Below are 14,274 nucleotides of genomic sequence, written 5' to 3'. Positions count from 1 at the left end.
AATACATACCTGTCTTTTTCCTCTAGTGGATCTTACAACAGCTTGGCTGCATGTGGCAATTTCAATCACTTAAATGAGAAAAGTTCAAAAAGAATGCAGGAGGGCAGATCACAGCTGTCATGCAAGATGCCTCAGTGTTTAGCAGTTTAGGCGATGGACTGAAGTAGGGAGCCAAATCCTTCCTTGTGGACTTGTGTTTACTGTCTCACTGAGACTGAGAAACTGCTCCCCACCATCAACCTGCTCTGTCCTGGGAGGGATATGTCAAGAAACTGCTTCAAGAGCCAACTATAAAAAGGTATAGGTAAATGGTGGCTGCTACGCTTCATCTGTGCAGCCCCAACCTCCAGTTCCTGGCCTGCCGCCTAAAAGGGGTGGAAGAGGCAGCCATTAGGGCCCACAGGCAATGCTCACTTCCCCCTTGCTGCAAAGGCACTTCTGCAATGGTGCTGCTCCCTCCCCCATGAGACGCCAGACCCTAAAGACGAGGCAGGAGACGGAGGCCCTGATGCAGGTTTTTTCTGTACATAAGTGTTTTTGACACCAAAGCGTTGCTTAAGAATAAAACAAATCAGGAAGGAAAAAAAACAGCAGCTGGAACACACACCCCAAAGGCCCAAAAAGCCTTGGTGTAAAAGAGAAAGGAGGGTGGGCGGGTGTGAGGGAGGGCTGTTTCCTTTTTCCAAGGAAGGGAGCAGGAAGAGGCAGCCTGTTTGGAAAATTGGAGAGGGGGGAAAGAAGAGGAGGTGCAAGGAAATGCAGCTCTCCGAGTTTGGGGGGGGGAGAAACACAACACAAAAGAACAAAAAAAGTTAACACCCAAACAACCTACCCCACCCCCAGTGCAGGGGAGAGCCAGAAAACAGATTGTCCAGTCCTTGTTAGCACCTGTACAATAAAACTGTACCATCTAGAGACACGACCCCCCCCCCCCGCCACCCTGCCCTCCAACTGGGCTCGTCTCTGCTGCTTCCACACCGCTGGAGACTACTGTCTTGCCACCTGAACTGACTGAACAAAGGTGAGATTTTAAAAGCGGGGGGGGGAGGAAAATAGCTGAGAACATCAGGTGCCTTTGGCTGTCTACTAATTCAGTCTCCATCTGCCTCTCCAAAAGTGGCAGGCTGGACTTCAGAGACAAAATAATCTAACAGAAAGGGTGCCGGGGGGGGGGATGGAGAGAGAGAGGGAAAAACACCCAACAGAAGCTGGGTGGTCCTCAAATGGAGGGAAGTAATGGGGCTCTCCGCCTAAGTCATGGGGGATGGGGGGGGGAGCCACAGTCTGGTCCTCCAGCACATCCCGATGGGGACTGGGGCTGCAGGACGTCTATCTGTCCAGCCCCCCCCAGCCCCTATCGAATCACAGTGATACAGACTTAGCAAGAACAAAAAAGGAACACCACAAATTAAATACTAATTTAAATAAATACTCTGGAAGAGCTTGGGGGTGAGGGAAGAGACGCAGTTCCACGGAGAGGCTTCAAAACCATCAAGGCCCTGCAGCAGGTCAACCAGCTGAGTCCAGGGTGTGGGAGGCGGCAGCTTCCTACCCCACCCCCAGGGTGGGCAGGCAGGTGAGGAGCACCGCTTGCTGTTTGTCACTGAGGGCCAGGCAGACAGAGCCCCTGCCCACTGGCCACAAGGCCACCTTCTCATTGGTCCAGATTATTGCCTCGCAGTGCAGTCCAACGAATGCCTGACACACACCCCCGTCAGCTGCTCCAGGCCTCAAATACCATCTCCGAGCCCAGCAGCCGAACCAGCTCCGGCTCATAGCGCACCAACTCCACCGTCTCTACGGCGCCTGGAGCCAAGGGGGGTACCATGTGCTCCTGGATTTCTTCTGGGGCCAGCACCTGGCTCAGCGACACCTGGCGCTGGAACTCTGCCTTGGGCAGGGTGGTCACCTCGAAGTGCGGGAAGCGAGCCTGGAAGATGCGGGATGAGAGCTTCAGCCGCTTGAGCACGTCCGAGAAGAGGAACCAGTTGCAGGGCCTGGGGCAAAAGGAAGAAGCATGGCAGTCAGAGGGGACCTGCTCTCTACGCCTCCCTGCCCATCTGCCGTCCATCGCACTCTGCTCCTCCCCACCAGCCGATATTTAATTGTTTTTTGTTTGTTTTTGCAGATTTAACAATGAAAGGGAAAACAGAAAAATGAAATAAAAATATTAAACATACAAAAAGAAAAATAATATATAACTACTACTACTACAGAGAGCCAGTGTGGTGAAGTGGTTAAGGTGTTGGGACTACGACCTGGGAGACCATGGTTCGAATCCCCACACAGCCATGAAGCTCACTGGGTGACCTCAGGCCAGTCACCGCCTCTCAGCCTCAGAGGAAGGCAATGGTAAAACCACCTCTGGATACCTCTTACCATGAAAACCCTATTCATTTGTTGTTGTTATGTGCCTTCAAGTCAACCACGACGTATGGCGACCCTATGAATCAGTAACCTTCAAGAGCATCTGTCATGAACCACCCTGTTCAGATCTTGTAAGTTCAGGTCTGTGGCTTCCTTTATGGAATGAATCCATCGCTTGTTTGGCCTTCCTCTTTTTCTACTCCCTGCTGTTTTCCCCAGCATTATTGTCTTGTCTAGTGAATCATGTCTTCTCATTATGTGACCCTATTCATAGGGTCGCCGTAAGTCGGAATTGATTTGAAGGCAGTCCATTTCATTTTTCGCTACTACTACTGCCACCACCACTGCCACCAATAAGCCACCATCTTCAGTTTACATTACGGATGCAATAACCATCCATACATGCATCTTGATTTAAGCACATAAGAATATAAGTCCTACACATGTCCAAATAGGTATCCACTCGAAACTGACATCATTGTGAAATATTTTCCAATGTAGCTAGGTCAGTGAGGTCCTCAGTCCCTTGAGTAATAGACGGTGGGTATCTATCCTTCCAGGCTCTAAGTGTAACTCTCTTAGCCACCATAAGGTTATTTCTGAAAAATGAAATGCAAGGGCCAAAACCAACCTGCAAGCAACGGCACCTGATATCGAGGGAAGCCCATTTCCCCCAGTCCAGATGCCATAACTGCACAGAGCAAGTAGGTGCAAAGAGCCTTAGTGCTTAAAAAAAAAATCCTCAGGCTTCTGTGCCTCATTGGCATGTGATGTGAGTGAAAACTCTGCACTCGTCTCTGCTGGCAGCTATTAGCGAAGGGGGGGGTAAAGGGAGAAGAGACAGGATTTGGACCGATCAGGCTGCCAAACTTTTGTGCAGCTCTGTTTGTCTGTGTGCTGTGCATCCCTTCCCCCAAGTTTCTGTCTAACCGAAGCAGACGAAAGGATGCAAAAACAAAAGTTTCTGAGATCTGCTTACGTTGCATCACTTATTTGGGTCATGGTTTTGCAACTACCGCGTTTGGAATTGTAGTTTTGCAGATGCAGAATCCTGGCCACCAGCTTACCATCCCCTCAGTCCTTTTGGAACTGTTCGGTATCCCCCCCACAAACATGCAAAACAGGCATCCCACACAAAACCATAAAGCCTGCTCTTGTGTGGCGTTCCTGTCTTGGTTTGCCAGCCCCTCATTTGCCACAGCGGGTTCTCTGAACGCCCCTCCCCTACTTGAGCAGCTGGCAAAACTCTGCCACCCCTGTGCAAGCCCCAGAAGGCAAAGGAGGAGGGGGGTTGACTCAGCAAGTAAATGCAACTCCCCACCCCTTCCCCCAGGCTCTCAAAAGCTGCTCAGATTGCTCCCATGGTCTCTAACTGGCTTGTCCTCCCGTCCCCCCGCCTAACCACTAGGCTCACCTTCTGACGACACTGGCCCTTCCACCGCTTGCATGCCCCTTCAAGGCTCCTTCTCCCCCGACAGGGTAGAGGGATGGTACAATTTGGCCCCGTCCCAAAAGCTGCCCCCTTCCAGCTCTGCCAACAAGGAGAGGCTGCAAGTACTCACCCCCGGGAGACGGACACTTCCAGGTTGTAGCAGGGGAGGAGCTGCTTGTCAGAGAACTCAAACATGAAGCGGTCGGAGTCCTGCTCGTCTTCCTCCTGATCTGAGCTCCCGGGAGGGTTGAGCAGAAGGTCGCAGCCGATCTCATCTTTCCCCTCTGAAACGAGGGACACAGGAAATGGGAAGGGAGATGAGGGAGGGAAAACGCTGCTGGCCCCAAGAGCTCTGCACGCACAACCTCGCTGCCTAAGCCTCTCTGTGCCCGGTTCGCTCGCTGGACAGCCACTGCCATAGCAACCCAACTATGGGTTGCAGAGGAAGCCCAGCATGGAGAAGCCTGGAGGAACAGCTGGCAGCAGCAGATAGAAATTTAGAGACCGCATACGAAGCTGCGTTACGTCGTGATTCTGCAGGAGTGTGGGATGGGGAAAGCACAGATTGGATGCAGAATTCAGATCTGCAAGAATGACAGCTTCTGGTTTTAACACCGCCCCCCCAAGTTTCTAGCCCTTCTAACTGCAGAGATTTGTCTGAGAAGCTGAAGCAAGCAGTGTCTCCTCCTGACACTTCAGAAGCCAGCATGTAAGATTTCCAGCAGCTGCGGTACCCACGTAGCTCCACAAAACCAGAATAAACAGCAGACAAAAAACAAAAGCAAAACCCAAACTGGAATAAATCGCGCAAGTTAAGAAAAACTGCACAGTGCTCAACCTGCATCCTTTAGAGCAGTCTTCTCCATCCCGGTGCCCTCCAGATGTTTTGGACTACAACTCCCATCATCCCTGACCAATGGGCCATGTTGACTGGGGCTGATGGAAATTGGAGTCCAGCAACACCTGGAGAGCACCAGGCTAGGGAAGGATACTTTAGGCAGCCATGAAATTCAACTCTCCTGGACTGCACAGATGCAAAAATGTTAAGCTTCCTTCCACTTTTTAGGGCAGAGTACAAACAGGCCTGGCCACATCCTGCCTCTCACTCCCACCTCATAACCTACGGGGGAAAGTGAACGTCCTCACTTGCTTTGGCACAGGAGTAATAGGCTCTTTTCCCCTAGTGAGATTAGCCTGAACTCTGGAACACAATAGCCAAGAGTCACCCATCTCTTGCTGCCTACTGCTTGCCTCATTGGCTCACAGCTGCTCTTAAGAGTAAGAATGGAGAGCCTGTGGCCCTCCAAATGCTGTTGGACTCCCATCAGCCCGAGCCATGATGGCAAATGGTCAGGGACATCAGGAATCACAAACAACATTTGGAAAGCCACAGGTTCCCCATCGCTGACTTAGACTGACGAAAAGGAAAAGATGCATTTGTAAGACCAACACATTTTGAAGTGTAAAACTCTTCTTTAGGGACAACCAAACCAGTTTCTTCAAAAGGCAGCTAATGCAATTTTGCAGGCTACTCTGATCACCTGTCATTTGAAGAAACTAGTTCAAGCACATTTCTTGAGGATCCCTTCCCCCTGTTCCTTAAGCTGCTGGAGCAAGTGGTTTCAGGCCACAAGACAGTGCTATTAGGAAACAAGCCAGAAATCCCCTGCCTCCCATTCTCTGCTTCAAACTTCCTGCCTCTGGGGTGAAGGGAAGCCAATCAGCTCTGCCACTTTTTCTGCTGGAGAGCTGGGGGGAAATGCAGCTGGGCTCTACTCACCTAATACAGCACTGCTGTAAAAATCCCAGGCTGTGCGGGGGTCTCCGTCGTCTCGCCCCTGCAGATCCAAGAGGTAATCTGCAAGAAGACAGATGGAAACAAGTAAGCTAAGCAGTCACTGCATTCTGGAGTGCTTAGCAAAGATTCCCAAAGATCTATTAAAACATACACACACACACACAGGCAGTTGCATTGGGATGATAAATCCACATTAGATTTTGCAAGCAAGTGCTTCATGGAACAAGAATCTTGATTTTTGCTCATGGACACTTCTTGCAAAATCCATGTGAGATTTAAACCAATATTTTCTAGGTATAGCCTGCAATGTGAATCCATCCAAAGCTCTGCTTCAGAGGAAAAATTATGCATCAGAACCAATCCAATGAAGTGGCCCTGAGAAAGATAATTCTCTACTGCAAATCAGGTACTGTTCCTGCAAAATCCATACAATTTTCTATTCTAGCACCACAGTCTCCACATGCATCATATCCCCTCACCCATCCATCCATTGGAGAAAAAATAAAACTGCTGCATTGCCCCCTAAAAAAAGGAAACTTACCACTAAGGAAGCTTTTCATCCCTTTGCTGCTGGCCAGCTTCAAGGCCGTCTGTCCTGAATACATAGCTAGGGTGGGGTCAGCACCATAAGACAGCAGGAGCCACATGGTCTCTAAGTTGTCGTTCACCACAGCATCGTGGACAGGCCTGCCAAGAGATGAGCGTTTTAAATCCTGTTTTGTCGATTCAAAAGGCTGCAGGCAGACTGAAGGTTACCCTGTCCTCCCCGCCTTCCCCATTGCACAATCATAAAGACAAAAATAAGGCTTGTGATGACGTCCTATTTCTGGGAACCCTTCATGAACCTGCACGTGACCCTGTCCCGCCTGTTTGCATTCACACATTTCTGAAGGGCCATAGCTCCATGGCAGAACACATGCTTTGCACGCAGGAGGTCCCAGGCTCAATCTCTGGCATCTCCTGATATGGCTGGGAGAGAACCCTGCCTGAAAAGCTAGCGAGCTGCTGCCAATCAGTGGAGACAATATTGAGCTAGATGGCAACTTCCTAGGCTCTCCTGCTAGCCAGATTTAACAGGTTTTTTTAAAAAAGCATTCTTAAAATGTGGAGAAATGTCACTGCTCTTCAGTCCTTGGCAATTGAACAGCGACTATATTATTATTAATAATAAATAATATCATGAGCTGCAGGAATTGCAGAAGTTCCAGGCATGGGGGAGAAGCTGTAACTCAACGACAATGGACATGCCTCTCATGTACACCGACACCAGTCCAGTCCCTGGAATCTCTGGATAAAGGATCCAGAAGTCAGCTGGGGAAAGTCTTCTGCTTCAGACCTCGCAGAACTGCTGCCAATTGGGGTAGATGGGTTTGTGCTAGATGGCCTGTCCGTCAGATTCATTAAACGAGTCAAAAAAGGTTTTCGTGTGGTGCTCTTCCTGGGCAGTACCACTTCCAGACTACAGGTCAGGCAGGGAGATTCTTGCTCAGCCTTCTCCCTATCATGCTACTTCTCTATATGCAGAGACTTTTTTTTTCCCCAAGGAGAGCAGTTTCATTTCAACAGGCAGTGCTCACCACCTGTAGTATGACGTGCTCTGGTTCAACATAAGCTGTTTGTGATCCAAGAGGAGCAAGGTAGATTGGGTTGTATCCAATGTTGGTCCTACACAGAGGAGACCCACTGAAACTAATGGACATGGCTTACTTAGGTCCATGAATTTCAATGGGTCTGCTCTAACTTAGTTGGATGCAACCCACTGCATTCCACCTGTCCTCCAAGGAGCTCAAGGAAGTGTACTTGCTCTTCCTCCTTGCCAGTCTCCCTATCCTAACAACCACCCTGCAAATACGTTAGGCAGAGAGGGTATGACTGATCCAAGGTCACCCAATGTTTTTTCATGGCAGAGTGAGGACTGGAACCTGGGCTTTCTCAGTCCTAAATTGGACACTAACCACTACACCAAGCCAGCTCTCACTGGCTTACTCTTCAATGTAGGGAAATTCCAGAGATCCAGAGGTTAAAATTGGTCATCTGAGACCCAGAGTCAGTGGAACACTTGGTCTCTGGCAAACCTGGCTTTGTCCTTGGCTATCGTGGCTCCTCGGTGGACTTGCCTGGTGCCATCCTGGGCACTGCAGTTGACATTTGCGCCATGCTCCAGCAAGATGTGCAGGATGTCTGTCGAGCCTCGAGTGCAGGCCTCGTGCAGGGCTGTGTAGCCAGCGTTGTCCCTGTGGTTGACGTCATTGTTCTCTTTCTGCAGGCAGTACATCACCACGTCCTGGAGACATAGCCCCCACCCCAGCGTTAGTAAACAGAGGCAACCCTGGCCACTTGCTCTGTTATCTTTCCCCCACCCACCCGCCTAGAACTGGCACCCACTTTGTAGCCGAGCCGCGCCGCTCTCTGCAGCAGCGTCTCCCCAGCGTTCTTGTTCACTATCAGGCGCCGAGCTTCGGGGGGCACCGGTGGGGCTGCAGGGGTCTCGGGGGCTCTCTCAGAACTGTGCTGCTGGGACTTGTTGAACGGGCAGGGCTCCCGAGCTTTTTTTGGAGAGCGCGTCTTGGACTGGTTCCACCGTGCCTTGGCCTGAAAAGAAAAAAAAAAAGATGGAGGGAACTTGGTCGGGGTTGGGGTGGGATCAAGGGGCCAACAGTGAAAAAACAGGGCCAAGAAAAGAAGTCTGCACCACAAAAAAACCCCTCCATTCTGCAACCTGTATACAAAATTCATATTAAAACAACATGTTTACACATGTCTGCATACTTAATTCCTGCTTCTGCAAGCCAGAAAGAGGGCAGAAAACTACATACAGGGTTGCAGTCTGGAAATCTTATCAGTGGCAATCATGCTCGCCGCCACCACCACCCCGGCCCAGTTTCCTGGGGTCTCACTGGCACGGTCTGTGTATTTTAACATTTTAACAGCTTTGAAAAAGAAAAGAAAACCAAGACCTCCAAGATGCAGACTTCTGCACTCTGTAGTTAATTCTGCTTTGCATAGTGCAACTGCAGAGTAAGAACCAAACACATTAAATGAGGGATGAGCGTTTTATTTTCCTTTTTTAAAAGCATTACTTTTACTTTAAAACAACTGTTGTGTGTGTGTGTGGGGGGGGATTCATTATCTGGTCAGAGTCCCTGGGAGAGGGTAGGTTTAACCCTTTTCCTTCCTGCACCAGCCAACGGTCAGGGATGATGGGAGTTTAGTTCAGCAACAGCTGAAGGGCCAAAGGCTCCCCACACCTGTTTTAACTGGAGGTGCTGGGGACTGAACCTGGAGTCTGCCGAGTACAAAGCAAGCACTCTACCAGCAAGTCACAGTCCTTGTCTGACTCATGAATTTTGTAACTCGGACTCGCACAGAGCTCTGAACACAGCTCCCATCCATCTCAACCCAAAGCTGACAGCAGCCCCACCTGACCGATATCATTACCTTCCCCTCGTCACAGATGCCTGACAGGTGTTTGGTTTTGCATTTGCGTTTCCCGGAAGGCTTCTCCAGCACATCCTGGATGGGAGCAGAATTGGAGTGATCCAAGAGGAATCCGTTGCGGAAGTCCAGGCGTCCTTGAAGGGTTGGAGAAAGTCTGCTCCTCAAGCACAGCTCTGAGCCTTTGCCCAGCACAGCATCCTTGTGCTTTCGGTACCTGAAGTCTGAAAGGTGAACAGAAGGAAAAACAGGATTAGAGAATGTGAAGGAGGCTCAAAAGCAAAAGGATCCCATGACATGAGGGACTGCCTAGCCTCAAAATTAGCTCCCAAACATGCAAATAGAAGTCAGGTGTGTGTGTGTGGGGGGGGAAGGGAACAGCAGGGGCTTCAGAGCAGGCTTCCTGGGCTAAGCTAGTTGCCCTTTTTGGACAGCACCCCATGCCCCTCAATTGCCATTCCTGGGTGGGTCACAGAAAACTGTCCAGCAGTCTCAATCTATGGAATGTTGCACGGATTGCCCTATTTTAGCCAAGAAACACTAATGTGACAACTTCTACACATATTTTCCTTGCCCTCTTCTATTTTGAGCAATTGCCACCTCGCTGCAGCAGCGAGTTCCAGAGTTATAATAATTATTATTATGCCATCAGTGCACATGGTCCTTTATTAATATAGTACACACAAACACACATGCCAAAGACAAGTTCCTACTAACCTCAAAGAGTTTGCAGTTTAGGATTAACTGTGCGCACTGCAAAAAACTAAACACTACTTCCTGATTATTTTTAATTTGTTGTTTTCTAATTTAAATAAAATGCCTTCTATTTCTAAGACTTGGTGAAGTGGCCAACCATTCACTGCCATTAATCTTTCAAAAGGTTTATTTTACATGTCTGTATACACATACACATGTGTGAGCACACAGACCAGCATCACTCCAGCTCAATCCTGGTCCCCATGCATTCCCGGTACTTGAAATCTGAGAAACTAGAGGAAAGAGGGGGATTAGGATGCAATGAGGCCCAAAAGCAAAGGATTCTGGGAAATATGAACTGAGGCCTTTGATCTGGTAGCTAAGCCCCCAAAACCACTGGCTCCAATGAAAACTAATGGCCACGAACCTGACACCATCAGTTACATTTCTGGATAATGCATTATGATACCATGAGGCAGTATGTGGCAGGTGACACCCCTAAAAAGCAATAGGCAGGGGTGTTCAACATGGTACTCTCCAGTTATTGCTGGACTTTGACACCTATCAGCCCCATCTGGCACGGGCAACGGTTAGGAATGATGGGAGTTGGCGTCCAACAACATCTGAAGAACAGCATGTTAGCTATCCTAGTGTTAGGGGAAGGCGGGCTACAACATAGCATAAGGACGTAACCCAATAATACATTCAAAGCACCAGAACTCAATTTGCTTTCCACTGCAGGCCCACGATTCCACTCCAAAACCAGGCAGGTATGCCTGCAGCTCTTTTTGAACACCCAGGAACGCTTCTCTCAAAAGCAAACTATGTAATTAGGTGCAGCACTTAAGAGGCAGTTCCTGTTACGCAGCAGGAGATTGTGTCAATGACTGCACTGTTTGCTCTGGGGCAAGACTTCTGTGCCTTTAGACATTTGTTTGGAAGGGAGAACTTGGGCATAGCTTCTTCTGCCAGGGCAGCACCAAGACAGAAGGTGATCCTTCTGAACTACTCCCCAGCCACCTGCTCATAGTACAGAAGGCCTTCCTCTTACTGAGTAGGCCAGTCCCAGACCGGCTCTTTCCTAACATCACACTGAGTCTGGGTTTAACTGGTCTTCTCCTTTGACCTGGAAAAGGCCTCCTGTGGGGGCCTGTTCACTGTTTGGTCTCACTAACAACCAGAGAGGAAGGAGGATTAGAAGGCCAGAGAGGTGCAAATGCAAAGGATTCTGGGAAACTTGAAGTCTTTGACCAGAGGCTCAAAAGCGAAGGATTAACACACAAACAAGAGGGCACAGAGTAGCAAACAGACAGGCAGGCAGACCTGCTGTCAGACACACCACAGACTTCCAACAAGAAGCTGCGCTTTTAAGTCCATATGCTTTCGTGCTGTTTACGAATTTCTCCACAATCTCTCCGCTGTCCTCTCTCCCTCTCCTCCCCACACCCTCAAAGCTTCTGGGCCTTTAAGGCTCCTCACGAAGTCTCCCACAGCTTTTCCTGCCTGAGCTGGCAGGGCCCAAACAGGAGCAGCCGCCCCCTGGTGGCTGCTGTGGCCATCAAGCTGGGTGGCCGCGGCTTGCTCTGTGCCGCTACGGAGGGTTCACCCCCCCTCAGGCCAAACAGGGCCACTTTCCTGCAGCCGACAGCAGGATGAATTTGACAAGTCTGCGAGAGCAATTCTCCCTCTCCTTCCCAATGGCCTTACGGTTAAAAACACAAAAAGATGCTCGAAAGGAGAGGGACAACAATTGCTTGTTATTTCCTCTCTGGCTATGCACTGCCTTTAAATTCTGTGGAGGCGGCAGATGCAGGATACACTGTTGAAAAGGCTCCTATAGCTTTAACAGCCGTTCAGCAACAAAATAAGCAGCCTAAGAAACTGGTGGGATCTATTTTGGAAATCTGTCGGGAAGCCAAGTTGGACGGGCATCCAGCAGGGGTGCCTCGCATATACGCCATGTGCGATTTGCAATCCCATGCCAAGCCTCGCACCAGTGCAGCAACTGCTATCAGGGGTCGCATGTAGCCCTTAGGACTGCACCACGGGGTTCAAAATGTATGGCAAAACCGCCAAAGACCAAGGACAGGCTAAGATTCACAGAAGTCAAGGTATCATTCACCTTCCATAGCCATGTGCGTGGCCAGGAGAGTAACAAATCCAAAGCGAGGCAATATGTGCTTTGGCGCAATGAATGCAAGCTGCAAAATTTTACCTTCTGAATTTTGGTGGACTGATAGTATGTACACCGTATATTCTTCCTTAGGAAGGAATCCCCCATTATGCCAAGGGCTGCTGTCTCAAGAGCCCATTCCCTGTCGCCATTCCTGATGGATTTCCCAGCGGCTCTCCCTGCTACCTGTTACCTGCTTTTGTTTTCCGCCGCTTATGGCAACAGCTGGTGTGCTCCTCTTTCTCCCGCTCTATCAAGTACTCTCCAGTCTGGTACTTCCAGCTTTTCTGCCGCCTTCTTTTCTTCCTCTTGACGTGTCCGCTCTCCTCCTCCACTTCCTTGCGGCTCCACAGCTGGCGGGTAGCTTCCACTTGCCACGCCAGGCCCTGGCTCTTGCTCGCGTGGAAACTGCCCCTCTCCGACCGCGACCAGTCTCGCTCTCTGTCTTTGCAGCTGGCGTGAGGGGAGAGGCGATGGGATTTCCTCAGCTTGCGATGCTTCAGGGCAATCTCCTCTTCCTCCTCCTCTTCCTCATCGTTCTCTTCTTCCTCGTCCAGCAGCGGCACAACCTCCTGCCCGGCCCCATCACACTCGCCCAACATGCCTGCAGAAGAGCCCCCCACGCTTCCTGTAGGAAGGGGAAAAGGAAAGAAGCCCCCCCATCCAATCAAAATTAAGAGCTACATCTAGGGACATCAGCTTGGGCGCCACCTCCCGCTTTTATGGCGGATTTTCCCACTCAGAATCCCCCACCCCTCAAAAAAAGTATAATTTATTTAATGTAGCAAAAAAAAGAAAAGAATTCAAAAATCTACACATTCATTTTTCTTTTAAATTCAGTCTGAGGAAGAAACCTATGTCACTCAAAAGCTTGCACACTCCATTTCAAAATGAAATTGACCCAAAGTACAGATATTGTCTATCTTCTCCTACACTGTTGTTTGAAGGCTGTGGGACTAATGCAGCTAGCTAAGATGCTTTCACGCAACACACACATCTGCCACCAATACTTTTCAGCCTGACCACAATCCCCTGAGAGACAGCCAGGCTCCCCTACCCGAGGTCCGAGAGGTCGCTTTGCTCAGCCACCAACCTGACTGGCTCCGTGTCCGGCTGCTCAGCACCACAGGAATGAAGTCCCGGAAGCTGTTCTTTGCCTTCTTCTCAACAAAAGCTGAGGAGGTTGTTTGGGTTGGGGTGTTAAAAGAGACAGACAGAGAGACAGAGATCTGAAAACTAATGTCTGGAAAGGCGACAACTATTGGCCAGGTCAAGTCATACTTCCCCTCCCCGGGGTCACAGAGGAGATTTTAGCCATAGCAGGTGAGAAGACTGGAAAGTAATCTCACAAATCCAAGAGGCTGGGTTTTTTTCCAGACCCCCAACCCATCTCCTGTAGAGATTAAAGACGGACAGATTGGTCTCCCTCTGGTCTGTGTCAATTTTGCATACGTTCAGTCATAAGTCTGTTCTCAGCCCCATTTCCACATTAATCAGTGAATGTGTACATACTTATTTTAAAATCCTCACAAAAATTCATATTCAAACGCTATTCAGGAAATGTGTATTCAAGTATGGATTCCACTTCAAGGAACGCATTCCTAAATGTATCTTATTCTAACATATTTTTGTTTTATTTATTAGATTTATATTCCACCCTTCCCCGCAAAGGATGTTCAGAGCGGTTTACACCTTTTCTCCTAAAATATGCATTTTGGTACTTTTTTTTTTTATTTAAAGCTGAGAGCTGTATTGTTAAATTCAGAGAAGTGCAAAAGCCCGAAGGATAATTCCAATCCGCATTTTATCGGGTCAGTTTGCATTGGAATTCACCAAAATCAAACTCCTCAGGCTTCCCTGGCACAGATACACACGGGCACGGAGGAAGACACTGCCTCGCTCTCCCCTCTCCACCACCCCAATCAGCAACGTCCAACAGCACAATGAACCTTCCACCCAGCTCCACAGGCAAGTGGTCCTGCCATGGTCCCAGAGACAAAACCAGTGTGGCATAGGGGGTAAGACTACGCGGCTACGAGAGGGGATTGCAAACAATTTTAAAAAACTAAATTGAAGTTATCTAATAGGCTTAATGTTTATAAAACAGCACTACATTTAAAGACCTAGAGCTGATTGCTAAGTAAAGTGCCCTTCAATCATTTCAGAGTCTTTGCAGTCATTGGATGGAAACTGGAAGGCCACAACAGGATTCTTCCTGAGCAGTTGGCTAGAATTCTTACACATTTTCCCTTTAATCTCCTAAATTTTTTTCAGAAAAGACTAGATACGCTTAAAAAAAAAAGTCAGCCAGCCAAAACTTCAGGGAACAGGCCTCAGTTATCCCCAACAGGGCAGATTCCACCCCGCCCCACA

At 49.2% G+C, this 14,274-nt stretch overlaps 1 protein-coding gene across 7 annotated transcripts in view; it reads right to left on the bottom strand.

Annotated features, from left to right (window-relative positions):
• Positions 1-490: 490 nt before the first annotated feature.
• Positions 491-14,274, bottom strand: part of BCORL1 (BCL6 corepressor like 1) — a 33,779-nt gene continuing 19,995 nt past the window's right edge. For 6 of the 7 annotated variants that reach the window (XM_061598519.1, XM_061598520.1, XM_061598517.1 and 3 more), the window contains exons 6-14: positions 12,995-13,075; positions 12,095-12,529; positions 9,036-9,256; positions 7,983-8,189; positions 7,715-7,881; positions 6,139-6,284; positions 5,580-5,657; positions 3,930-4,083; positions 491-1,997 (exon numbers count right to left, since the gene is read on the bottom strand). In XM_061598519.1, the coding sequence (XP_061454503.1) occupies positions 1,715-1,997; positions 3,930-4,083; positions 5,580-5,657; positions 6,139-6,284; positions 7,715-7,881; positions 7,983-8,189; positions 9,036-9,256; positions 12,095-12,529; positions 12,995-13,075 (1,772 nt within the window). In that variant the 3' untranslated portion in view covers positions 491-1,714. The remainder of the gene's footprint in view (positions 1,998-3,929; positions 4,084-5,579; positions 5,658-6,138; positions 6,285-7,714; positions 7,882-7,982; positions 8,190-9,035; positions 9,257-12,094; positions 12,530-12,994; positions 13,076-14,274) is intronic. The other variant, XM_061598521.1, reaches the window with a different exon arrangement.

The sequence above is a fragment of the Rhineura floridana genome, chromosome 16 (genome assembly GCF_030035675.1).
Source record: "Rhineura floridana isolate rRhiFlo1 chromosome 16, rRhiFlo1.hap2, whole genome shotgun sequence".
NCBI lineage: Eukaryota > Metazoa > Chordata > Lepidosauria > Squamata > Rhineuridae > Rhineura > Rhineura floridana.
Note: the sequence above shows the minus strand (reverse complement) of the source record. Positions and strands in the feature narration are given on the sequence as shown.